Source organism: Argopecten irradians, chromosome 12 (assembly GCF_041381155.1).
Source record: "Argopecten irradians isolate NY chromosome 12, Ai_NY, whole genome shotgun sequence".
NCBI lineage: Eukaryota > Metazoa > Mollusca > Bivalvia > Pectinida > Pectinidae > Argopecten > Argopecten irradians.
In genome coordinates this window covers 462,872-490,602 of record NC_091145.1, presented here as the reverse complement: position 1 = coordinate 490,602, position 27,731 = coordinate 462,872, and the positions used below count along the sequence as shown (strand labels likewise).

The 27,731-nt window shown below is 35.7% G+C and overlaps 1 protein-coding gene across 1 annotated transcript in view; it reads right to left on the bottom strand.

The window, feature by feature from the left end:
• Positions 1–1,619: 1,619 nt before the first annotated feature.
• LOC138336515 (uncharacterized) overlaps positions 1,620–27,731 on the bottom strand; it is a 53,725-nt gene continuing 27,613 nt past the window's right edge. Inside the window, exons 5-12 of the mRNA XM_069286023.1 lie at positions 22,815–22,957; positions 16,523–16,628; positions 13,834–14,019; positions 11,665–11,835; positions 11,281–11,428; positions 5,744–5,907; positions 3,056–3,400; positions 1,620–2,790 (exon numbers count right to left, since the gene is read on the bottom strand). Of these exons, the coding sequence (XP_069142124.1) occupies positions 2,614–2,790; positions 3,056–3,400; positions 5,744–5,907; positions 11,281–11,428; positions 11,665–11,835; positions 13,834–14,019; positions 16,523–16,628; positions 22,815–22,957 (1,440 nt within the window). The 3' untranslated portion in view covers positions 1,620–2,613. The remainder of the gene's footprint in view (positions 2,791–3,055; positions 3,401–5,743; positions 5,908–11,280; positions 11,429–11,664; positions 11,836–13,833; positions 14,020–16,522; positions 16,629–22,814; positions 22,958–27,731) is intronic.

Here is a 27,731-nt window from a genome sequence, read left to right as displayed (position 1 = left end):
GTATTGCAAACAATCTCCCCGAAGATTCTGTCCCCATTATACATTGTAGGTTCAAGTAACTTGGTGAGAAGATTGGGTTTCCCAAAAGATAGAGATGGCCTTTTTAGACCTCATGCCACGTGTTGATTCATGTTTCGACGACGCCAGACGCCGATCATTATTCATCGCCAGCATCAAAAGCAAGGGTTAATTGGAACAGGTATAATTCGACTTTAAACTAATCATAAAAGTGCTCAGCTATATCCCGACAATATTCATTTTCAAATAGTGATAATCATTCTGAATAAGTCTTAGATTTAGTTAAGGGTAAAATGAGCGACGTTCCTGATTAGGCAGGAAATGTAAATAGTGCCGATGACCTGGGTGAGGTTATTGAGGAAGATATAGACAGTCAACAGGTAGATCAGGTAAATACATGTAGGCCTACTTCACAGAGATCGTTAGCATTGGCAGCTTTAAAGGATAATAAGGTAACACATGTCCCATCATCCGTAAGAACGTTTATAAGGCGCACAGGGTAGTAAGTATGTCGTTCAGCTACATCCAAAAGAAACATGTCAATATCAATCATCCGGTACTTGTTATCACATTATAGCCGCTAAGTTAAGTATAGGAAATGACGAGGACGCAGGTAAGAGAAAAAAATCATATGACCCAACTTAGACGTAATGCTAGAAAGAAACGCGATAAGAAAGCAGGTAGAAAAAGACCGCGACCATGTGATATTGAGAAAGATGATATCGTTCCGGTGTAACGTTGAAAATGGACCTCCGTTTAAAATTGACCTCGGGCCATTTTTGAACGTTGAAAACTGACCCTGAATGCTGTTGAAAAATTGGACATGCCGTTGAATCTTGACAGCTTCGAGGGTAAATTCTCAGCAGCAGGTCTGTTGAAAAATAACCGTTGAAAAATGACCGTGGCATCTCAACGGATAGTCTGTTGAGAAATGAGCAAAAACATAATTCACCTCTTATACCTGCCACGTCCTTAAATGACACTGGCTGTTATTTAATATGACGTAAAAAAATCAAACCAAACTAATAATTTCATCCTTCAGGTGTCGCCCCACTAGTCAATATCTAATTGCATGTCTAAGTGAGTGGAATGCTCTAATTAGCGGATTGCAAGCAACGATTATGTTAGTCTTGAGAAATTGTAAGGAATGATTGTTTTTCTATATAAATTTTTTTCTTTGCTTTCTTACTAAATCTTGCTTTCTGATTGGCCCATACGTTTTTGCATACCAATACGAAAAAACAAATATGAGAATGGCGCGAAACCCCGACGTTATAGTGACGTCACAATCGAGACACTGACGTTACGTATTCATTATTAAAACACACTTCATTCTATCAAATAGATTACAAAATTAATTATAAGCATTGATGTCATTATTTTTTAATTTCAAGGGGCATGAAAGAAATTTGGTTTGCAAACCTTTGTGAGAATCCGCTACGTGAAATTAAAAAATAATTATATTAACTCATATTAAACACGATATCATTCGTAACGCATCGGCATATTCCGTACCTTCATAAGCGAGGTCAGCCGAATGACATGTCGGTGCTAAATAACATATCTGGAATTGTGACGAAAAATGGCAGGAGGACTTGGAATATTCTTATTTGTCATTTTATTGTTACATAATTCCCTCTTGGCATGAAAGCTGTGTCCATACACAGAATCAACAAACACTTCAAAATATGGAATATACAACAAAGTGTGTAACATCCTACAGGAATTGACATGGAAGTCAAGCAACGTTGTTTAACTACTGTCATGCAAAAAATTGCAACATGCCATATGTCGGACAAACCAGCACTCCGCTCAACACCAGGATCAATGGTCATCGCTGTTCCAAAACCAAACCAGACTACCCGGTGACTAGACATTTCAATTTGCTGAGTCATAAGGGACATTCAGGTGATCGCCATTGATCACTGTTCCACAAAGAGTGGCTCAAGGGAAAGGTTATGGATCCCCAAACTGCAGACCCAATACCTCCGAGGCATGATCGAGCGATACAGGTTCTATCTTTTTTATAACGGCCTGCATCAAACTGACCATAACCTTTCTTCAACATTATTCAGTTAATGTTGAGTTTTTACTATCGTCTGATTGACATCGGGATGCTGGTGTTGTGCTGCCCTTTGGTAGCCACGTCATGGAGTCAGGCCATCTAAGCTGACTTAGTGAACTTTTCTTGTAATGTAATTTTAATGTTGTGTATTGACAAAGGGGCAGCTCGCCTAAAAATTCGACAATAATCTGTCCACACATGATTATAAGGATCCAGTTTTATCTGGAAAACAACCGTTGTTAACACTTCCTTGAAACATATTTTATATAGTATATTTATATATATTCACAACTAATACCATTCTGACACCGTTGCAAGATTGTAAAGCTCTTCAACTCATAAAATCAGACAAAAGTTTTAGCTCTTCAGTACTTTCAATACTTTGATCTGTTATCCATATTATACGTGTATACTATTTATAAATACAAACTAAAGACTGGTTTCTTGAAAAGGATATTCGTGCATTCATATCTCAAGGCTGTTCAATCTTATCACAATGTTCTCTTCGTCTAGACCACCTTCTTTCTCTACTACAAAATAGTACAGAACTTTGTCGACTGAATGGCCGGAGAATGGCAAAGTTTACTAGCTTTAGTGTGACATCTGGTATCCTTCGCAACGGCGTGAGTAATGGCGGAGGATATGTTGGCCATATTCCCTTCCCACACTGATGATGATAGCTGTGAGATATCTCGAACGGCAAGAACCTGTTCAACAAATCGCTGAGTGCGTTAGATATCATAAGAATTTAACTAACTGTGATCAAAGGCAAATATGATAGGCTAAGGAAAGACTTAACTAAATATCTTGTTTTAGCTTTATATTCAACGGTAACGCGATCATTTGCCTAAATCGAGCAAATACAATTTAAACATACAAGGTAGGAATCATAATGGTGGTTACATTCTAAATATTGGAAAACGTATTCCCAAAACCAATGACATAATATCTATATAATGTCCCTTTAATTACCTGCGCAGACGACCAAGTGTGGATGATGCTATTTTCCTCCTCCATATACCGCACCACACTGGCTGATAACACTGCCGCCGCCAGTGACGAGGCTACTCGTAACGCTGCATGTTCATCAAAAAGTTTATCTGCCTCCGAATTTGAAGTTGATGTCTGTTCTTTACGACACTTGCTGATTTTTTCTGATATTTTCCTAACAGGAAGTGAAGTGGTCTTATTTGAATGATATGGAGATTTATCGACTTCTTTAGAATTATTACCGCCACTGTCACTGTAATTGACACTGTCGTTGTTGTTTTTTGGTTCCGTATGCTTCGTGTCCATATCCCATGTTACTTTAGAGGTCTGTATGAATAAAACATATTACTTGATACATATTATGTGATTTATACTAGTGCAATGACCCGAGTAAAAAGAATACAAATCTACCTTTCTCCAATAAGGGTCCCGCACTGAGATATGGATAATCTATAGCAACAAACAATATCCCCTTGTCTGTTCGTCCGTCTGATCATTACATTTTGGATGTTACTATGTACAGTTACATTGCAGTATTCCTCTCAACAATTGGTAGGCTGATTCCCAATGTCATCTGCTGTGTAGAATTGTGGGATAATTGGATTCCATGTGACTGTTAAGTGGCCATCTTTGATTATAATAATGAGAAAACAAGCGCTGTTGGAGAACAAAGCTCGCCTATTCAGAAGAAGTTGATGTTCAAGTATTTACTGTTTAAACATGGAAATATGACAAATCAACAGACTCAAAAAAACCTAAAGGGCCCCAAATTGGTTGTATTATCACGTTCAGCATCCATACACACGAGGAAAATAAAATCATAAACATTTATGATGACTTATGCTTAAACAATTGACAAAATAGAAACTTGCTCAAAAACTTTAACATGGAAATACAATGTATGACAAATTAACAGACTCAAAAAACCCCTAAAGGGCCCCAAATTGGTTGTATTATCACGTTCAGCATCCATACACATTAGGAAAATAAAATCATAAACATTTGATGACTTCAGCTTAAACAATTGACGAAACAGAAACTTGCTCAAAAACTTTAACGTGAAATGGGACGCCAACGTTGACACCGACGCCGACGCCGGCGTGACAACATTAGCTCCCCTATTCTTCGAATAGGCGAGCTAAAAATGAAAGTTATGTATGGAAAAAGTGAGGTATTATTCTCAACTTTGGTATGAGTTATAATTCCATTTAGACCTGCTTTGTAACCTTTCTTGTGATATATTGATTGATAATTGCTTTTGATCGGCCATCTTGGTTTTCAATGACGAGAAAAATGCTTTTAGCCAAGGCCCGGTCCCACTGGCGTTTAGGAAGATTTGCGAATGTATTGCGCACAAAATTGGCTGATATTCGCTGAACATACGCAATAAATCGTACTTGTATCTGTCGCCCAACATCCGCACACGTCCGCAATTATCCGCAATGGCATGTTTTTCCGTTCCCAGGATTTTTGAACTACACAAAATTTTGATTGCGGAAATCATTCGCATTATATACGCTATTCGTACGCAATGCATACTCAATACATGCTTACTATATGCGCTGTATATCCGCTGTTATTCGTTGATATCCGCAACTGACTAGGTTTTGCGGCTTTATAGCGAACTGGGACAGTATATAAAACGAATGTATAGCGTACCTATCACGTTGACATCGCGAATTAAAATAATTTGTAGCGAATGCATATTGAGTTCAGCGTTTGTATTGCGTCTGTTTTGCATTTGATTTGAGAATAATTTGCGAATGTATAACAAACGTGTTGTGTAAACCAAAACTACTGTATATATATGGCAAAAATCGACATATTTGTCTATTATTTCCTGTCCGTCAGGAAGTACAGGTGTAATAATGGGTTATCGGCAATAATAGAGAGGAGGTAGGATGAAAGTTGCAGCTTGCTTATCTTTGTTGCAGTTGTGTTGTTGTGATAAGCGATACCGAAAAGCCCGAGCGCGCTTCTTTTACCTCCGTAATTCAGATGCCCTACATGCGCAACAAAACCGTTCTTTTCGCTACATCTGCCCAATGCATTATTAATAGATTCGTAATATTTCCGTAACAATCGCAATACTTCCGATCATGTTTCCTCAATATATGCGTTATATATTCGTAATTGTTTGTTACGTATCTGCATTGTTGGATAATCTTACCGATTGTGCACCTCACGGGAGAGCGTCCGTTATCGTATTCGCTTGTATTCGTGAAATATCCGCATTTGTTCGTAATAAAGTCGCAGAATGTTATTAATATATCCGTAATTTATACTTGGAAAATTTGTTATTTAAAGCCAATTTTGTTGCGGATGACAACGAACGGCCAAAATTTATAAACTAAATTCATCCGTAATTAATCCGCTCTTCAGTGGGACCGGGCCTTAAGTGATTTTATGATAATATTGTTAAGTTTTCCACAACCAAACAAGCCGTTTACTGAAAGGGTAAAGGTCATGCGTTCAAAGACCAGTGTTAAATATTGCTGTTTCTGATGAACATTATCTGATTAGAATAAAACAAAATTGTTTCAGTTTGCATATTGATAGTAACTTGCTTGTGGTAGACTAAAATATCCTAATGAGTCATCAAGCTGGTCCCTTCTTTGTTTGTCATTTATTCTAGTTTTCCTGACCTTTTTACACTTATGAAAACCATACCTTCTGTTTTGCTTTTCGATGGTTTTTGTCACCACGAACGATTCCTGGAAGTGCGTTGGAGGCTAGCGGGTACAACATTTCCGGGGCCAATATCTGCAGCACGTCCTTCCGGTTTGTCATAAGAAACTCCAGCCAGGTCTCGAATGTTTTCACAGTACTGTTCACTTATATAAAAAATGGAAAGAAATGCTAATTATGTCGACTAAACATGATATGTTTTCGTTTCATATATGTATTAAGTTTTTTGGGGGGAGTTTAGAACATTTTGTTAAGAAGTTTTGAAAGATACGTACATCAACGCCATATCTTACAGAAATGTTAGTAGTTAGTATCATAATCTTAGTGCTTAGTTATATAATCTTAGTGCTTAGTTATACAAGAGGCCCAGAGGGCCTATATCGCTCACCTGAGTTTTTTTAGTAATGATCACAAATACTTTTACAATTAGAAATATTAGCAAAATTGACTCTAAAAATTGTTCAATTTTGGATTACAACCATATAATGATGCTATATATACCATACAAATATGCTATCCAATACATAGGTTCAGAGAGGAAGTACTTTATACGAAAATAGTAGCCTAATTGACCTTTTGGCCCCGTGTCTACTGCCCTGGGGGGGTCAGTCCTATCGTTTGTACAATTTCAAATCCCCACCTTATCAGGATGCTACCATTGCATCATTATGAGTGATCTCCCATGCTTTTTTGCAGAGAAGAAATCGTTTAAATGGTAACAGCCAAATTGATCCCTTTTGACCCTGCCCCTCAACCCCCGGGGGGTCAGTTCCATCATTTGTACGATTTGAATCCCCACCCTATAAGGATGCTACCGTTGCATTATGAGCCTAATCCCATTCTTAGTTGCAGAGAAGAAGTCATTTATATGGAAATAGCCAAATTGACCCCTTTTGACCCCGCCCTTCAAGCCCCAAGGGGTCAGCCTCATCATTTGTACAATTTTGAATCCCCATCCTATAAGGAAGCTACCATTGCATTATGGGTGCTATCCCATGTTTAATTTCAGAGAAGTCGTTTATATGGAAATAACCAAATTGACCCCTTTTGACCCCACCCCTCAGGCCCCCAGGGGTCAGCCTCATCATTTGTACAATTTTGAATCCCCACCCTATAACGATGCTACCATTGCATTTTGAGTGCTATCCCATGCTTAGTTTTAGAGAAGAAGTCGTATATCTGGAAATAGCCAAATTGACCCCTTTTGACCCCGCCCCACAGGCCCCCAGGGGATCAGCCCCATCATTTGTACAATTTTGAATCCCCATCCTATAAGGATGCTACCATTGCATTATGGGTGCTATTCCATGCCTAGTTTCAGAGAAGAAGTCGTTCATATGGAAATAGCCAAATTGACCCCTTTTGACCCCTACCCTCAGGTAGTAGCCCATAAGGATGCTTCCACTCAAATTTTGTTGAAATCCGAGCAGCGGTTATGGAGAAGAAGTCGATTGTTGACTGACTATGGACGACAGACACCGGACGACGAACGACGGACGCCGGACGCCGCAGTATCCCATAAGCTCACCTCGGTCCTTCAGACCAGGTGAGCTAATGATCTTAGTGGTTAATAATATAATCTTAGTGGTTAAATATATAATATTAGAGGTTAGCTAAATAATCTTAGTGGTAAGTTATATAATATTAGTGGTTAGTTATATAAACTTAGTGGTTAGTTATGTAATCTTAGTGGTTAGTTATATAATCTTAGTTGTTAGTTATATCATATAATCTTAGTGGTTAGTTATATAATCTTAGTGGTTAGTTATGTAATCTTAGTGATTAGTTATATTATCTTAGTTGTTAGTTATATAATCTTATTGGTTAGATATATAATCTTAGAGGTTAGTTATATAATCTTAGTGGTTAGTTATGTAATCTTAGTGATTAGTTATATTATCTTAGTTGTTAGTTATATAATCTTAGTGGTTAGATATATAATCTTAGTGGTTAGATATATATAATCTTAGTGGTTAGATATATAATCTTAGTAGGTAGTTACATAATCTTAGTGGTTAGATATATAATCTTAGTGGTTAGATATATAATCTTAGTGGTTATTTATATAATCTTAGTGGTTAGTTATATAATCTTATTGGTTAGATATATAATCTTAGTTGTTAATTATATATTCTTCGTGGTTATTTATATAATCTTAGTTGTTAGTTATATAATCTTAGTAGTTAGATAAATAATCTTAGTGGTTAGTTATATAATCTTAGTTGTTAGTAATATAATCTTTGGTAAATTTTGGAACGAAATTTTGGACGAAGATTCTAAAGTGAATTCTTAGAGTATGTGTCTAACTTTAAGCAAAGGTTGGCAAGGGCATGTGAATTGGCAAAAGAAAATTTGGCCGTTACTCAAACCAAAATGAAAACATGGTATGATAAAGATGCCCGTGCAAGAAGTTTTGATCCAGGTGACAAAATTTTGGCTCTATTACCGATACCGGGTCAGCCTTTGCAAGCTAGATATTTTGGACCTTACATTGTTGAGAAAAAGGTCGATGATGTTAACTACATTGTACAAACTCCAGGCAGGCGCAAGAGAACTCAATTATGTCATGTTAATATGCTTAAGACATATGTAGATAGAGAAGAAAGCAAGACCTCTCAACCTATTGCTTCTTTGGCCTCTGTACCATCACAAAGTGAAAGTACAGCTGATATTTGTAAATCAGACTTAAATGGCGGTGTACAAGATGTAGGTTTAGACTGTGGTGTTAAGTTACGGAACTCAGATGTGCTCGCGAACTTGGACAAAAAACTGTGTCATCTATCGGAAAAGGAACGCAATGAACTGAAAGATTTGATACTTGAGTCTAAGCATTTGTTTCTGGACACACCAGGCAAAACAGATGTCATCTATCACGACGTGGATGTGGGCGATGCGCAACCTGTCAAGCAACATCCTTACCGTGTCAATCCTTTGAAAGAAGAACATTTAAAGAAAGAAATTCAATACATGTTGGACAATGATATTATTGAACCAAGCAAAAGTGAATGGAGCTCTCCATGTGTTCTTGTGCCAAAGCCAGACAAGACATACCGGTTCTGTACTGAAAAGTAAACTATGTCAGTAAAACAGACTCTTATCCAATTCCAAGGATTGACTCGTGTATTAACAAAGTTGGCAAAGCCAAGTTTGTTAGCAAGTTTGACCTGTTGAAAGGTTATTGGCAGGTGCCCTTAACAGAAAGAGCTAAAGAAGTGTCGGCATTTGTAACTTCACAAGGTTTGTACCAGTACAAAGTTATGCCCTTTGGTATGAAGAATGCCCCGGCAACATTTCAACGTCTTCTTGACAACGTGATATCAGACCTGGAAGGCTGCGATGGATAAATTGATGACGTCATCAACTACCGCGACACGTGGGAGGACCATCTACGCGGGATTCGCAAATTCTTCGAGAGACTTACTACCATGAAATTGACTGTAAACTTGCTAAAATGTGAATTTTGTCATGCAACTGTTGAATTTGTAGGCCATGTTGTAGGACAGGGGCAGGTAAAACCTGTTCAGGCCAAAGTAGAAGCAATTATAGATTTTCCAACTCCTGGAAGCAAGAGAGAGCTGATGAGATTTCTTGTTATGGCTGGATACTACAGAAAATTTTGTCAAAATATCTCTGTTATAGCAGCTCCACTTACTGCTTTGTTAAAGAAAAATGTTAAATTTGTCTGGTCAGACGAATGTAAGTCTGCCTATGAGAAATTGAAAGCCATACTATCAAACTCACCAGTTCTAACTGCTCCAGATTTTAATAAACAGTTTAAACTGTTTGTTGATGCCAGCGATGTACGTGTTGGTGCTGTTTTGATGCAAGAAGGTACTGAATAAATTGACCATCCAATTTGTTACTTCTCGGGAAAATTTGACAAACACCAGAGAAATTATTCCACCATTGAGAAAGAATGTTTAGCATTGATTATGGCTTTGAACCAATTTGATGTGTATCTCTGCACTACAGTTGTGCCTGTGTTGGTCTTCACCGACCATGTCCCTTTGACATTCATTGGGAAAATGAAAAACAAAAATCAAAGAATTCTCAGGTTGAGTTTGATTTTGCAAGAGTACAATCTTGACATCAAACATATAGAAGGGAAAGACAAGAGTCTGGCTAATACTTTATCAAGGATTTAAACGTTTCTTGATACATGTATTTCAAGAAAGTTTCCTTTTCAAGAAAACTTTCTTTTCTTTAAGGAGGGGTGTGTTATGTATGACACTAAATACATGCATTTATTAGATAAGGGAGGTAACTCCTATAGCTATATTATCAATACATCCTATAAAGTTCATTAATCATTAATTTAGGTTATAGAACTTTTTAGGATATTACCATGTGCAAACATACATGTTTGTAAACATGTTGATTATGAGTAGGTATCTAGAATGATCTATTTCCAGAAAGTTCTGTGTGTTTATTTGTTTACTGTTTCTAGTTAGATATTTCTAGAAGTATAAGGTTCTCCAATATTTTTTGAATTAGGGTTTAGCTATATATACTCCAGCTGCCCAAGGTTAATCAGAACTGTAATGAGACCTGTAATTATACATATCAAGAGTTGTACAGCGTCATATAAGATTCTATTGGGAGAGCTATTGTGACTTTATCTGTGGATTGTTACAACGCTTTGTGTGGATTTATTCGTATTGCTTGGAACTTTGCAAATTATCTGTGGACATTAATTTTCCTCGTGAATTTGTGGGAATTATTAATTCGGAAACTGGAAGGATTAAGGATTATACCAGGACATTCGCATACAGACATGTAATACTTTAAAGTCTTGTATTACTCTTGTACCACCACCAAATACTTTAGATATTGTAAACTATCTCTGTATTATTTTGTATATAGTTAAATTGTGTTTTGAATTTAGCTGCTGGTTTCTCATTTCTGTTATTCTTGGTCGTAACACGGTCACGTGATATAACTCGGGCTTCCGACATTACCCGAAAGTTTTAAACAGTGTGTTGATCTGTAGCAGCTCTTTCAAAATGCACGAAATTTCATTTCCCCTATTACAATGGTATGTTGGTGCTTTTATGTATTTAAACCATCGTAGATATACATTCATATTCACACATCGTATATTTACAATAGTTTGGTAGAGTGAAAATTGCATGAAATATAACTAACATGTCGATATTCAAACGACGACATGCTTGGTATAATGTTGCCGACGGAAGATAGGTCGGCAAAATGACATTTAACACAAGAAGTGAAGGTCCATATACGTTTCCGTAGACAGAACATGCATACCACAGTATTATTATTCTGAAATGACATACGCAGATGGATTTATTGTAGTTCTTTTGCGTTAGTATTTAGAGACCATACAAAAGCAAAAGGGAAAATAGGAGATTATTCATGTCACTTCATTACCCAGCAGTGCATATCATTTACGAGATCCGATATAGAAAATAATATGAAATTCTTTCCCATTCCTATTTCCTTTTGATCTTTAGGCGACGACGTAACGTTGAATTTGTCACAATGCGTCAAGACATTACCTTTAAATGGGACGAGCCACCTTGACGACATCAATTCTGTGCGTAAAATCTGCTTGGAAACTAGCTGATCAATGGTAAATCGACGATCTGAAGTGGATCTCAGAAACACCTCGTCAAAATTAGGATCTCCCCGGAAGCTCAGGTAAACCTACAATATGATGGCAGACTGTGTGGATAAAGATAAAGAATAAAATGGATATTTCAACAAAACGCATAGTCCATATATTTTGTTTTTCAGTAGAAGAAACTTGAATTTTATATTGGAGTCAGCAAACGGATATGCTCAATTCAAGATTTATCCGGCTTAAACTTACGCCAAACTCTGTCATGCAAATGATGTAATTCCTTACTGTTTAGTTAATCTGATGAGGGTTTATGACATACCTCTGTACTAAGACCAGGGAAGCATTTAAAAAATCTTAGCAATTTCACCAAGGATGGCGCGACGGTCATCCACAATACTTGTGTCGCTGTCTTTAAGTCGGAGTACGAATCTGTCACCACGCGGACAGTGAAGTCCAGTTCATTTGTAATGGCCTGTATATGTATCTTCACCTTACCAACAAAGGAAATAAAGTTGACATTGTCATTGTGCTTCGTGATACGTTTGAGTCAACATTTCCGAAGTTCTCGTGGACGTTTATGCAAATGACTGGATCGTGCACCTATAACCATCTTTCTGTTATCTCGTTATTAAATGAAATAAACATTTTCTACCTGGTATTTGATTGCGACTACCTTTCTTTTGAACGTTATTTTCTATTACTTGTTTGTAACTACCTGGAGGTCCGTATACGTTTCTGTGATGGCTTGATCTCATTGGTGCTAAAGAAATACTTTTAAAGTGTTCTCGGTATTTTTTCTGTCTCTAGATACAAACTTTAAACATTGCAATATTTTTAAATTATTGTAAATCAATTTGAAAATTAAAATGATAACGATATTTCATTAAAACGCATTTGTCATCTCGTTCAAACGGTTTACGTATCTCTTTTTATCGCGTTAATTATCTCGTTATAACGCTTATCTATCTCGTTTTAAGGCGATTTTTTTTATTATTATAACGCGATATTTCCCTTGTTGTAACGCATTAATTGTCTGATTTTAACATGTTATAGGTCGAGCAATGATCTAATCTTTAAAAGTAACTATTTCAGATACCCGTGTATCATTTGTGTTACGGGGTGGTAAATAGTCTCTCTGGAATCTTAATTCTATTTTCTAGAAAGAAAGTCAGAAAGGGACAAGCTAAACTAGTGACCCATCATTGTATCAGACTCAAGCAAGTGAAATGTTTTAATGTCGGTGGACCCCTTACTCAAATCAAAACAACTTCACTTTTTGAAGTCTGAAGAACTAATTCTGAAAATCTATTACAAAATTATATCACCTAGAAACAGCATTCACATTCAATGCTAAAAACAGAGATAGCGACCCAGGGATCTTGATATCTGACACAATGACCTTCACCTAGCTGTGACCCACTAACACTAGATACATTGTAACCGGATTCGACTTAACAAAAGCATACACATCGAGTCATTATTGACCTTGGCACGTAAATTATATCATGGTAATATGACATATAGGAAGGCATTTCAATTGTAGCAGGATTCGATTGTTTACGTTATATAATCGGTTGGTCGCCTGGTTGCGTTGACAGTTAGTGTACTTTCTACATGTACGTTCCTTGGCGCATGGGAACCGTTCTTTAGGATGGGGCGTTGGGATTGTATAAATTGGTTTGCACGGGATTTTCGTTCTTCTGGAGATTTGACCTGGGAACTGGTCAGGTAATCTCATCCGCCATTTCATCAGCGCAACACGCTTCGGTCAATAATTTAGATATTGAAATTATTCATTTTGCCAGGATCGTCCAAAGTAGAGGCAATTATGTGATGGATAATCTAGAGTATATAACTGTGATAACATCTTTTATGAGCTTAATTTCCTCCGATTTTATCCTTCATACTGGACAATGGTCGACTTTATATAAAAAACCCATTCCTCATACCTGGCAGCAGTTGGACTCCAAACTATCAAAAGGACAGTGCGTTCACTATAGATAGGTGACCTTTATTAACAAATAGTGAACTACGAGTGTTGACATTACTCTTTATTAAAACGAGAATTGTATAGTGGTAAAACGAGATCAGTAGCGGTAAAACGAGATCACTATAGCGGTAAAACGAAAACAAATATTTCTTTAAAGCGAGAAAAATTATCTCTTTATACAAAATAATTAATGAAACGAGAGAACATTTTAAAACGAATTAACAAGCGTTTTTTCGAGATAGTTATCGCGTTTTAACGAGAAAAAATATAATTTTTTAAATGACACTAACAGGCGTTCATAGAAAAAAAAGACTTCAACAGTTATGTAAATTGGACAGGGATGTCTCAAACCGATTGCCATCGCTTGGCTGGTCGACAATGGTTTTTGCATGTATTGATGACGTCAGGTCATTGTCTTTTCACTACCCTGGCAAAAGACGGTTATCTTTTCCCTAGCAACTGCAGGATAATCATGTTATGTACGAGAGAAATCGTTACCTCATGTCCCAGTTGTATAAGGACACCATGTCGCCAGATGTAACTGTACCGGGTAAAAGGTTTGTTCAGGTTAACACACAGGGCTAATATCCGTAATACCAAACCTATCGGCATTCCGCAAGGACAACAAAAGTGAACAGTGATCTGGAAGTCTCCTTTGTGAGGGTTCTCCGACCAATGTAGACTCTATAAAACAGTATATAATAATGACGTCACACAATTATCCTCTAGAATTAGATTAACAAAAAAGTTACTTGCAAAACCTACTCCTCTCGTGTGGCCTTTATGTAACGACTTGTTTCGCTACGACCGCAGTCATTAGCGTAGAGTAAGAATGATACAATTAATTTGTTTTGCTCTGGGTTCGACTGCCGCGTTAGCTTGCAGATTCCTATGTCTCCCTACAATATTCAAAGGTACTAGTGAGTATGGACAATGGACGACATCAAATTCATTTAACAGTTTATTGATATTTAACATGTGTAAAGGTGACAACAAGAAAATACCCGCGTGGCTCAGTGGGAAGTAGTGTGTAATGGACAGTTTTGCTGCTAATATTCTTACGTTTTCGCTATCAGAATTAACTCCTACCCATCAATGAAAGACCGAACACGTGGCGCTACACACCGGGCCGATTATCGACAGTTTAACCTCCAATTTCACAAACACCGTTCTCCAGCGAAGATTCTCAAAATATCTTCTTAACGGTTAACCCCGAAACTCAACACAGGAGGCTCCCACTCTTTTCCAGCCTACCGACGGCTCTCAACACAAGAGTGAAGACTTTTAATTACTATCGAAACCCGTCTAAAAGCGAGACATGCCAAGTCCGACATTGCACAATTTCACAAGTATTTCAAACTCAAAAATATAGCAAAAATATCGACTGATAGCGAAAAATACACACACAGTAATGTTAATGCATTTCCACACTATACGATAACAGCAAATTAGGGAAAGGATGGGCGACAAATATATAACAATACATAGGATTCAAAAACACAACCCTCACCTCTCAAGGCCCGGTAGAAAACTGAAAGCCTCGGCGCAGTCCCGAGATCTCGTGCCCAGCAAATTCCCGCCAAAGTCCCGGTTAATATAATTTCCGGAAAATATAGCAACGAAGCGCACCACAGCTTCGTTACATACCCCCCAACCACCTAGACAGGCTGCGACCCGTAGCCGTAAAACTGATCCAAGGGAGATAATTTGGAAAAAAAATAACCCAAAAAGTTCCTAACAAAAGTTGAAACATTTGAAGCCAAAAGTAAGATGCACAAATTTCGAATTTGGAAGTATCCAGTTCACGAACTCGAACTAGAATAAAAATAGAATTAAAAAAACACCTAAATTTTAAAGAATCTATCATGGGGAGGTAATTTAAGAAAAGAAAAACCTAAGTTCACAAAGTCAAACATCTCTTAATAAAGGGAGGTAATCCAAGGAAAAAAAATAAACCCCAAAATTTTGCACAAATACAAACATGCCTAATAAGGAAACGTCAGCTAAGGAAAAAGAAAAAGAAAAAACAAACTACCTATATTGTCCCCCCAACCATCTAGACAGGATGCGACCCGCAGCCACTAACAACTTACTGCACAAAAAAAAAATGTGAGAACTGCATCAACATACCGCGGCCATTCTAAACAGGAGATAGAACATGTCATTATCCTTCAATTGTTCCTCACTGGCCAAAATCTCCATCATAACATGTACAACAACAACAAAAAAACAAAACAAAACAATTGTACAACAAGGTACCAAAAAACAAAGGAGGTGGACTCTCTATATAACAGTTATCCTGAAGTGGAATTGGGATTTAAAAAGATAACAATCATCCCAATGCCAGTACACAATATTAATTATATCACATCACAAGTATAGAACATGTACAAGTATCACCGATTAATTATCCCTAAGATGTTCAACATTGATATTCTTGCTAAATAACCACAATGCTAGTGCATCAAAGGTTAAAACAATGAAAGCATTATATTTCATCAAGCAATCCTGTACAAATCTACGAATTTTCATTTTCAACCAATTACACAAGCATTTCCTTATCTTTTATTTATCTTTATGGGGTTTTTTTCCGGATATTTAATTATTACATCTTTATTTCGTAACACCACTGGTACGTACCCGAAAACCTCCACTTTAAACAACCCTGTTGTATTAAATGTAGTATTGTCAGAGACAAGCTATGAAACGTTAACCCCCAGACAGCTCAGAGAGTCACATGAGTTACGTGCCCTTGGTAGAGGTAGTAGCTGGTGGCTAGCAAAATTCAATACTCAGCTCACCTGTAATATCACTTATTTTCTCTTCGAGTACATCAATCACTTCTGTTTAGTAGTGATTACATATATATAGCTTAGGGCGTGGTTGTTTTTCATTCCTTTTCTTTTGTATTTCTTTCTCTTTGTATACTTGTTTTACAGCCCTGGCAATCAACTGCCTCGTATATATACATTGTACTACCACCTGACGTATGTACAATGCCAAGTGACCTCGGAGCAGACTGGAGAATTTCAGCGCAGAAATGGGTGCTAAAAGAATTCTAACAGGCACCCTTGCTTACTTTTGCAATAAATGTATATTAGAAGATGTTGTCGAGTACACCCATGTTATATCGGTCAATACTTCTTGTAAACTGTATACCTAGATATTTCAGATATGTTTTCTTTACCTGCGAGTCGCTTGCGTTGAATGGGTGTACAACCAATGAACAACTGTTTCCTGTTACAGTAAATTGTGCGCCAGTGTCAGGAAAGATCCCTGCCTTTAATGTTGATCTGCAATAAGTTAAGCAGTTTAGAGGGAAATTGATTAATTCAAATACAGCTAGAACAGCTATGATATTTCAATAGTATCGATATGACATCCAAATTGTAACCCTCATACTATTGGACATATAGGGACTATGAAGGGGCTATATAGGGACCATATAGGGATCATATAGGGGCACTATAGGGATCATATAGGGGCCATATAGGGAACAAATTGGGGCCATATAGGGATCAAGTTGTTCCCAAGATAATTAAGTTAATCATACATTAACAACGATTTTCAAATCCAAGTCAAATAGGTCAATTTTGAGAAAGGTATGGACAATACTTATAAATTTGTTTTCATACTACATGATAAAATACAATACGTTTAAATGTACTTTTCCTTTGATATTCCAATGGATTATATTTCTAAATTAATACACAACGTCGATGTCTCTTTTGTCACGATAACGTCGGGGTATTAGCACCATTCCCGGATTTTTTTCATACGGGTATAAAGGAAAGAACCGGCCAATCAGAAAGTCTAATTCATTATGAAATGAAAGAAAAATTATTATTTATCTTTGATAGGGAACAACTAATTAAGAGAAATATCTTCGAAATAACCGTGTTATTGTCTGTATACAAGGCCGAGCCCCAGATATGATTTTGCCCGGTGTAGCATGGTATTTTGAATCATGGTATATTGACACTGGGGTCAACCGGGGTCAAAATACCATTATGGTGAAATGACCCCCATCCCCATGGTAAAGTGATCCCCCTTCTGAAAGTTACTACAACACTTAAAAACGTGTTTTTCTCATTTATGATAATGGGATTCAGTTTGAAAACCTATGGCTAGCAGTGGAAGGTTTTGTTTTGATGTGTTATATTTTTTTGAGGGGGGGGGGGGGGTGGGGGCGGGGAGCAAAATATATGGCTATGGTGAAAATTATCCCTTCAATTATTTCTTTTCAATTGACATTTAACTGCCCTAAGATACAATAAAATCATATATATTATTAATTCATTTAATATTAAGTGTTATTTATAATAAATATGACTATTAGGGAAATCAGATTTAAAGGGGATAGGGGTCAAAATATCATGGCCATGGTGAAATGACCCACTCTCCCTCTACATTTAAATTATTTCTTTTCAACTGACATTTGACTGTCTTAAGATACAATAAATCAAACATATTATGAATTCAGTAAATATTAAGTGTTATTTACAAAACCTATGACTACTTCAGCTAAGAAGGGGAAGAGGGGGGGGGGGGTCAAAATGCCATAGCCATGGTGAAATGAATCCATCTCTACTCCAGTTTTATTTATAGTTTTTTTACATAGGGCCTGTATCGCTCACACAGTTTGTAATGCTAAGAAATGTTCTGAATGCAGGTGCATTGTGTCTTTCCTCAAGAAATCTTACCTCTAATATTCCTATTGGACACAACACGTTCTGCACCAGGAGGTCAGGGCCAACATTTATACAAATTCTGTTACTCTTCTCTACAGAATGCTTCTGGTCAAATTTGGTTACACTCCAAGCAGAACTCTAAGACTACTAGTGATTTAAAGTTTCATGTGCCGTAACCGGGCAAAAATTTTGACATCGTTTTTTTCCCTTCGGTAAAATATAAACAAACCATCTGATTTGATGGATAAAGCTGTGAAAATCATTCAAATGGACAGACACACATATATGCACCTTTAGTTAGAACACTGATGCTGTAAAATCCATGGTTTTATGCTTTATGTATATTTAGATGGAAAAATACTTACAAGAATCACTTTACAATAACTAGAAATACTGTAAAAATGTGAAATGAAATTGTAGACAACAATTTGGCTTCATGGTCTGACCGTGTGTACTAATTTCACTACACTGTAGACGTTAATGTAATGATTTTTGGCAGTACTACCAAAAATCGTATTCAGCCCTTACTTGTACTTAAAACCTGTGTATTGAACGTATTTAATTCTCAAAACGTTGGTAACTTTTGGTGGTAAATAACATATTAAAAGCTCTTCTTGATTCGTAAGTATGAAAAATACGGCACATATAACATAATGATTTACTGCTATTTCCCTGCTACCGGGGGGGGGGGGTCACCAAAATTTATATAAACTCTATTCCCCTTCTCCAAAGAATGCTTCTGGCCAAATTTGGTTACAATCCATGCAGAGCTCTACGACTAGTGTCTCTATTTTCCCTATAGGGCCCCGCCCCTCCTGCTCCGGGAGGCAGAGTCAAACATTGCTTGATAGTTTTCTATAATAAACTTCATTGATGCATGTCACTTCAGAGCAGTTGAAATAAAAAAAATATTTATCAAACCTTAAACCTCATCCATTCTATAATTTAATTGTATATTAATAAATAAAATATTTTTATATCATATATTCTAAAAAAACAAGAATTCCACGGACGTGTCGCCTGCATAGCATCACAAAAAATAGTTATTTACAGTTGAAAATATTGTTAATAATTAGGTGAAGTTATCTAGTCCCGTAACTCTTGCAATATTGATGGATTTTGACTATAGTATGAAACCTATCTAAGATCTCATTGATATAAAGCAATACACCAAATTTGGTTGAAATCGGACAATAACTACTAAAGTTTTCGAGTGGAAACCATGTTTTAAAGTCCCGTAACTCATGCAAATATTGACAGATTTTTACTAGTATCAAACCCATCTAATATCTCACAATCCACCAATCGGACATTAACTAGTAAAATTATTGAGCGGAAACCATGTTTTGACGTTTTTAAAGTCCCGTAACTCTTGCAAATATTGATGGATTTTCACCGTTATCAAACTCGTCCGAGATCTCATTGATATAAAGCAATAAACCAAATTTGGTTGAAATCGGACAATAAATATTTAAGCTATCGAACGGAAACCATGGATTTATCTGTTTTGACGATTTTAAAGTCCCGTAACTCTTGGAAATATTGCCGGATTTTGACCATTATCGAGCTCGTCCGAGATCCCATTGATATAAAGCAATATACCAAATTAGGTTAAAATCGGACAAAAAATACACGGAAACCGTTTCCCGGACGCCGACGACGCCGACACCGACGCCGACAAAGTGATACCTAAGTGTCGCCCTTGCTTTGCAGGCGACACAAAAATCATACATGTAATTTAGTTTTCTTTACAACAGGAGACCTTATGAATTAAGTAAAATTATTGTCATGTGGTTTCTTTAAAAATACAATTAGATATTCAAACTATTCGCAGAAATCTGGTGAGGTCTACATGTGTAGCTATTACTGTAATTTTATATTTTAGGATATAGACTTTACAATGTATACACATTTGGTTATTTGTTTTTTACTACACTAGATCTGTTTGGTAATAAAGAAATTTAATTTGATTGTTGGACTAGTATCTGTATACCTGTGTTAGGATGTTAGTTACTGTTAAAACAATGCATGGCCAGAGGGCAGAATTAGTGTCAGTGTGGTGAAAAACCACATAAAAACAGGTAGGTTTGTGGTGAGGATAATTAGGGATATCATGGTCGGGAATTATGTCTTATTTACACCTACTTTACAAGAACAAAACTGAACAAATATCAGGATGTAAAACAGTGTGTATAGATCTATATTTTGAAAAAAAAACCTTGTATATATATATATCCTTTTCTTCAAATGAAAGAACAAGTGCATTTTGATAAAATACATTAGGTTTGGTATTGTAACCCTATAGAGGTAGGCAGGCTAGTATCCTTGCTTAAGCCCCAATGAATATTATTGGTGATATATAATTTTAACCCTTTAAAGGTATAGGCAGGCTGGTAGTCTTGCTTAAGTCCCCATGAAAATCATTAGTGATAGATATGATATTTTGAATATTCCCGCTAGGTAAACAGGAAGTGGGGTACCTGTTGAACCATGACAGAAGTTGTCATGTAAATCGTGTATAATTGTGGATCGCGGGGCTGAGTTAAACTATAGTGTATTTTATTAGAGTACAGGTATTAGTTGTTTAATAACAACCATGTATATATTTCTTAGGCTGTGTTTAATTTCATAGTGTATTATTGTGGTGTATATAATGTTGCTTAGACCTAGTTCCGATGTGTAGTATATTTAAAGGTCAGTAACGCGGAAACATTTTCAAAACATTTCTATTTTGTTAAGCCTGCATCAGGCGCCGGTAAGGCTGTATTTTGAATTAAAATTAGTAAATTTTGTAGTAACCTTTGGGGCAAGCATGGTCCCAACGGCACGCGCACCAGTCACGTACCCAATCATTATAAATAGAGGGCCGCAATAGGCCCCAGTCAGACTGAAATCAGACTGAGACTGAGGTTTGAGACTTGACTGGGTACTTCCGCCTCACACACATTTAACATCTGCCTACGTCACCGCCTCCTCTAGGGCCACATGATAGAGAGGGAGAGATAACTCTTGTCTACACTTCAGCTTGAATAAATAAGCCGTCAACAAACTTCAACCCTACTCCTTGTCATCATTTCGACCGACACAGCCATTCATAGAACGACAGTATTATTATTAACTTGTTTTTGTCTGAAACGCATCCAGATGGTTACGTGAATAACATAAGTTAGGTGAACCTACATGGTGTCTTCCCACTCGGCTAACTTACTGCATACTTCAAACATCTGACAAAGGAAATAGGTGCCCAATAAATATCTTGCTACCACAGATGAGTGCACACATAATCCTCTTTCATGGTCAATCGGGATTATCAGTTATATTAATATGCATTGTGCCCATTGGCTCTGGAGTGGGGAAGGGTGATGGTAGGGAACCTATCAATCACTATTGCCTAACTATCACCCCAGACCAAATTAATTATTAATTATTCGGAAATTTTATATCATTCTTTTTTGTGGTGCATGAGTGTGAATTGGCCATTTGTATTTATATTGGTATGCGTTCCGTTGATTGGCCCTGGGGTGGGTGATGTGTCGGTAGGGGGCGCTCCAACCTCTCTTGCCCATCTATCACCCCATCCAAATTCATGAATATTCATTTGAACATTTTATATGACACTTTAAATAATCATATTGTGAATCGTAATAAATTTTTATTATGTTATTATTTTTATTTTACGTCTGTCTGAAACACAACCAGATGGGGATAAGTAGACTGGTAGGCTTATTAGTACCTGTTTAACAGGTACTGTGGCTGTCACAGCATGATGTCATTTGAATTGATGCTATAAATGCACCCCATGGTGTTAATACATGGTGTCTTCTCACTCAGCTAACATAATATATTTTAACATTGGAGGGAGGAACGATAGAGAACAAAGGGAGCTGATTACAGGTAAGTTATAGTCTGTTTTAGAAAATGACTTGTGTATATATGTGTCTAATTACCACAAAAATACATATAAGAGAATTTCTTTAGCTTTTTTGTAAATATGCAATCAGTACTTCATACTAGATATAGTCGAGGCTAATTTTCAATTCAAATTAATATGCTGAATAGGGTTTTGTTGCCGTTGTGTTGCTTGATACTTATAAAGTATGACAAATTTGTAATTTCACATAATATATAGCACTTATAGCTGTTACCAAAGTGAAAGTCCAGTTGCTATAAAATAACCCATCATCAGATGACTAGACTAGGTATTTTGAATGACTTTATTTTTTCATCGTTTTTAGATTTAAGTGGGACCGTTTTTTGGGGAATGGCTGTCCAAAGGGACCTCCAGTTTCACCGGCAGGGGACTAATTACTATTTAAAGGGATGATTCAGTCTAAACGTACATTAAAATTTGCACATATTTCGGAAATAAACAAATTCTAATAAAAATTAGATCAGTTGGTTTTTCAAGAAAAGACCACTGTAGTAAAATGTATGTGAAATGTTCAAACTCGCTTACTGTCCGCCATTACACAAAAAGAAGAAGCTCAAAATGTTAAGTGGTGGTAATGGTGTAAAAGTAAGTAATGTTTGTAACTGATGAAAAATGCTAATTCGTCTGCTCCTGTTTTTGATAGAGCAAAAATGGCAATCGTCAGAGGTGTAGTACAATGGTATCTTATGGAAAGTGAATGAGTCCATCCCTCGTTCCCCACTGATCCATTCCGGCATATAGACTTATATATACATATACTTCCTATTCATCAATTACTTTAAAAGTACTGCGAGGCATGTAGCCATGCACCACAAGCTTTTTACTGTAATTTACTTACTTGTCTCTCACACACTCACCTATTAACAATCTCCCGACGACATTTAATGGTGAACTCATTCCATTTGTCCTTTATCCGAAGACATAAGTCACCAATGTTGATATTCCTACATTTTGTTGAGTCTGTTTTAGTGAGTATGACGATGATATGTGGCTCATGAACCTGAGGAAAATGAAAGTGATAAGATCACCATCGATACATATGTATAGAAATATACCAATACTCAAATGCAGTTTATCCCAGGCTATGCATGTTTCCTAGCGTAAAAATAATGTGATAAATGAAATGTCCGGGTGTAGGCTTTCATTAGATGTTATTTCAGGAACAAACACGGCGCACATGTTTCACACTTTATTCCAATATGGCGGGCAGTCAGTAACAACCGCAATAGGCATGCGCAATACACATACAAAGTTAGTGGTACTAAATACCACTATGACTATATGTAATGACAATTACCGCCTGGATGATGACTAGTGCAATAATGTAAAGTATTCCAAATCTACAAACATTACACTTTTCCCCTCTTCAAAACAATAAACCAATATTATGATCTGTAATAATCGTTAGCTTATTTCAACTAATTTTGAGCACATCTCTTTGTAAGTAAGATAGAGCACAGTTCATGAATATCAGTCTTGTAAAACACTGAAAACAACCTAATTAACCTAATTATACTCCTTGCATAATCTTTAACTGTCAATATAACAATAACAAAAAGTAACACAAATTACAGTTTAATTTCAAATGGACTCGATTAACCTCTTAGGTTTGGAATGTTCGCGACGCGGAAAACGCGACTCTAGATCTGTGGTCATGGATTTATCACACAAAGGAATGGTTTCTACATGTACAGTTTTTTGTGTGCTTAACTGGGTGTTACCGTTCGTGACAGTCTTAGGTGTTGTTTCACATTGATGATTGGCTTTAGGACTTATCGCCATATCCGTTGGTTCAGTTCTTGGGACCCTCGATGGGACGAAATGCTGTGACAAGTCGTCGGTACACGCATTACTCGGTGAAGATGAATGTAATGGCTGTGACTCGCAATCCACCACACAATCGCGCATCTGATCAATGTGTCTCTTCCAGATTAAGTCCCCAACCTGCACTCTATAGGTTACTGGTCCCAGTTTCTGTATAATAACTCCACGAATCCATGATCGTTTTCGGTTGGTGCCTCGATAATCATGCACCATTACCAAGTCTCCAATCTCCATTTCGCGACTTTTCTTGGCCACGACATGTCGCTGATTACGTATTTGAACAGATTGTTCAAGATTTTTTTTTTTTTTTTTTTTTTTTTTTTTATATTTCTTTTATTTTTCCATTTTATCATACATGTATAATACACAACATTATATCAATCATACTTCCACAAACAAACAGAAAAAAAACCCACACACGCAAAGACACACATACTCCTCACACATATAGTCATATAGACAAAACACTGCACAAAAGACAACACTAAAACTACATTTTACAAAATATAACAATATACATTAGAAAAGCATTTAGATTAAATTATATAGTTTAAAAAAAAAGACTATGGTGGTCAACTACTTGGAAAAATATACCTGGTAAAGCATTAAGAAAGGTATGGTGACATTTTTTTTTTTTTTTTTTAAATAATCATGATAATTCTAGTAAACTTTGCCATTTTACCCATTTCCTGTCAAATTTAACTTTCAGTATATTATCACTAATTTGTATATTAAATTTCTGAATATTGTACTGATCTTTAATATGATTTATGAAAGCTGTGATGGATAATGGTGTTTTTAGACATCTGGACTTATATATATACCATTTAATCATAAGAACTATTTCATTATCATTTTCGCTATTTGTTACTCTATTATGAAATCCGAAAAGCAATGTTTCTTTATTAAATCTAAAGGGAATTAGCAGAGCATCAATAAAATATTCCAAAGTGTTGTAAAACTCTTGAATTTTGTAACAGTTCCAAAATGCGTGCTCAATAGTTTCTATTTCATCATTACATAGCGAACAAAAAGGGCTTTCTGTAATACCTAATCTAAAAAGATGAACATTTGTTGTAAGTATATGATGGTTTATTCTATACTGTAGCCACTGCAATTTTGTATTTTGAGACACAAGAAAAGGGGTTCTATAAATCATTTTCCATTTATCATTGTCAAAGTTAAAAAAGTCTTCCCATTTTTTCCGTCCTGTTGCAATAGTATCATTTGAACTGAGTATATTGTAAAAATCTTTTGCACCTTTTTTACTCTTAAAAAATAATCTAAGATATATTGGCATATAAGGGAAATTTAGAGTTACATTTGTCAGATCATGATTGGCAATATATCTTCTAACACTAGTAGCAATGCCTTCAAACTGGAGAAAGTTGATGTTTAAATCATACCGTTGACAAAATTCGTTGAAAGTATATAAAATATTATCTTTTTTTATAAAATCATTAACTACAGAAATCCCTTTTCTGTACCAATCGTGATAAAAAATACTTTTGTTTTCAATTTTGAATAAATTGTTATGCCAAATGGGTGTTTTCAATAGTGATTCAACACCTTTTTCCAGTGACGTATTTTTTTGTTCTAACATATACCAAGCTTTTAAAACATCTTTCCAAAAAAGATTTTTACATTTTTTTTCACAATAAAAAATATATTCATTTCCACAATATGCTAGTTTATTCAAATCAATAAATGTGTTAACAATGGTCTTATATTTACTATCTCCAGTGAGAAGTCTCCTTATCCATGTTAGTTTTAGAGAAGCAATGAAAGAATTAACATGAACCATATTAAGACCCCCTTCATAATATTTCTTAATTACCACATCTCTTTTGATTTTGTCAGTTTTACCATTCCAAAGGAAGTTGAAAAGTTCTGAATTTAGTTTTTTAATAAAATCATCACTAGGATTAGGTAAAGAGATGAACAGGTGATTGAATTGAGATATTAGTAGAGATTTAATAACATGTATTTTACCTATGGGTGTAAGGATTCTTCTTTTCCAAGACTGAATAAGAGATTTTAATTTAACAAGTTTTTTATCAAAATTTAGCTTTGGTATACGATGAAGGTCAACATGGAATTCTATGCCAAGGAGAGTAAACTTAGTATTTCCCCATTTTAAATTCCACTCAGGATAGAAAATTTCATCACTATATTTTTTATTGCCAATCCAAATTATTTGAGTTTTGCTAGAATTTATTTTCAAGCCAGATAATTTAGCATATTCTTTTAATTCTTTCATTGCTTCTTTAAGAGACAATTTTGATCCATCTAAAATAAGAGAGGTGTCATCTGCATATTGCGATATTAAAATTGGCTGATTTTCTACACTGATGCCTTTTATGTTATTATTATTTCGAATTCTGATGGCTAAGATTTCTACACAGAGAATAAATATATATGGAGAAATAGGATCTCCCTGACGGCAACCACGTTTGATTTCAAAAAAAGGTGAGAGATAGCCCCCTTGATTGACTGCTGAAATTGCACTATTATTTAAAATATTTACCCATTTTCTCAGACTATCTCCAAATTTAAAAAATTTCAATACATTGTCCATAAATTTCCAATCAACTGAATCAAATGCTTTTTCAAAGTCAATGATAAGTAACATACCCGATAAATCATTTTCGTCTGCAAATTGCATCAAATCATAAATTAATCTAGAATTTTCACCGATATATCGACCCGATATAAAAACCCGTTTGATCTTTATTAATCAACTTATCTAAAACAAGTTTTACTCTATTTGCTATTGAACCAGACCCAATTTTGTATATAACATTTAGAAGAGAGATAGGTCTCCAGTTTCTGAGAAATTGCTTGGGCTTATCTCCCTTAGGTATGCAAGTTATTATCCCTTGTCTCTGAGTTACCGATAATTTTCCATTACTATATCCAAAATTTAGTGATCTAACAATAAAATGACCTAAGAATTTCCAAAAACATTTAAAAAATTCAACAGTGAAGCCATCCGAACCAGGACTTTTCTTATTTTTCATGTTTTTTAAAGTTTTTGCTGCTTCACTGTATGTAATAGGACCTTCTAATTTATTAGATTCAGAGTTATCTAACCTGGGTACTTCACACTGAAATAAGAAATCATCTATGCTTTTTCTTCAATATCTGCATTATTACCAAATGAATAAATTTCTTCAAAAAAAGATCTAACTTCATTAAGTATTTCATCCTGTTTTGTAACTATTGTCCCATTATCTTTCTCTATTTTTGGAATGATTTTAGATGTAAAATTTCTATTTTCCAAATTCAAAAAGTAACTTGTTGGTTTTTCCCCCTCATCTAGCCATTTTGCTTTTGATCTTATAATACTCCCCTTGATTTTCTTTTCTCTTATTTTTTTTATTTCTTCTTTCTTTTCATTCAATCGCATAAAATCTATATTATCTTGGTCTTCCAAAAGCTTAATTTCATCATATAATAGTTTTTCTTTTTTATCCTGTTGTTTTTTCTTAAATGACGAATAAGAAATAGTTTTGCCTCTTATTTCAAGTAATAGAGTTTCTAAAAATAGTTGATCATTAATTTGAAATTGTATATGGTCATTGGAATTTGGTCAAGTTTATCTAAATTATATATTGGGACAGCATATTGTTTTTTATGTCTAAAATGAGTTTCTCTATTGTTTTAAGATATTCTAAGTCATGAAGAAGTAGATTGTTAAATTTCCATAATCCCTTTCCTTTTGTAAAATCATTAAACTTGAATGATATAACTGGACTAGAATGATCTGATCTGTACCCAGGCTCGATATCTGAGTGATTAATACTAGGTAATAAGCTTTCAGAGACTAGGAAGAAATCCAAACGTGCCTGCTTTCTAGGGTTCTTTTTTCTCCATGTATATCTACGAGTATGTGGATGACTGTCTCTATAAATATCTACTAAGTTAAGCTCCTCCATCAATTCTTTAAC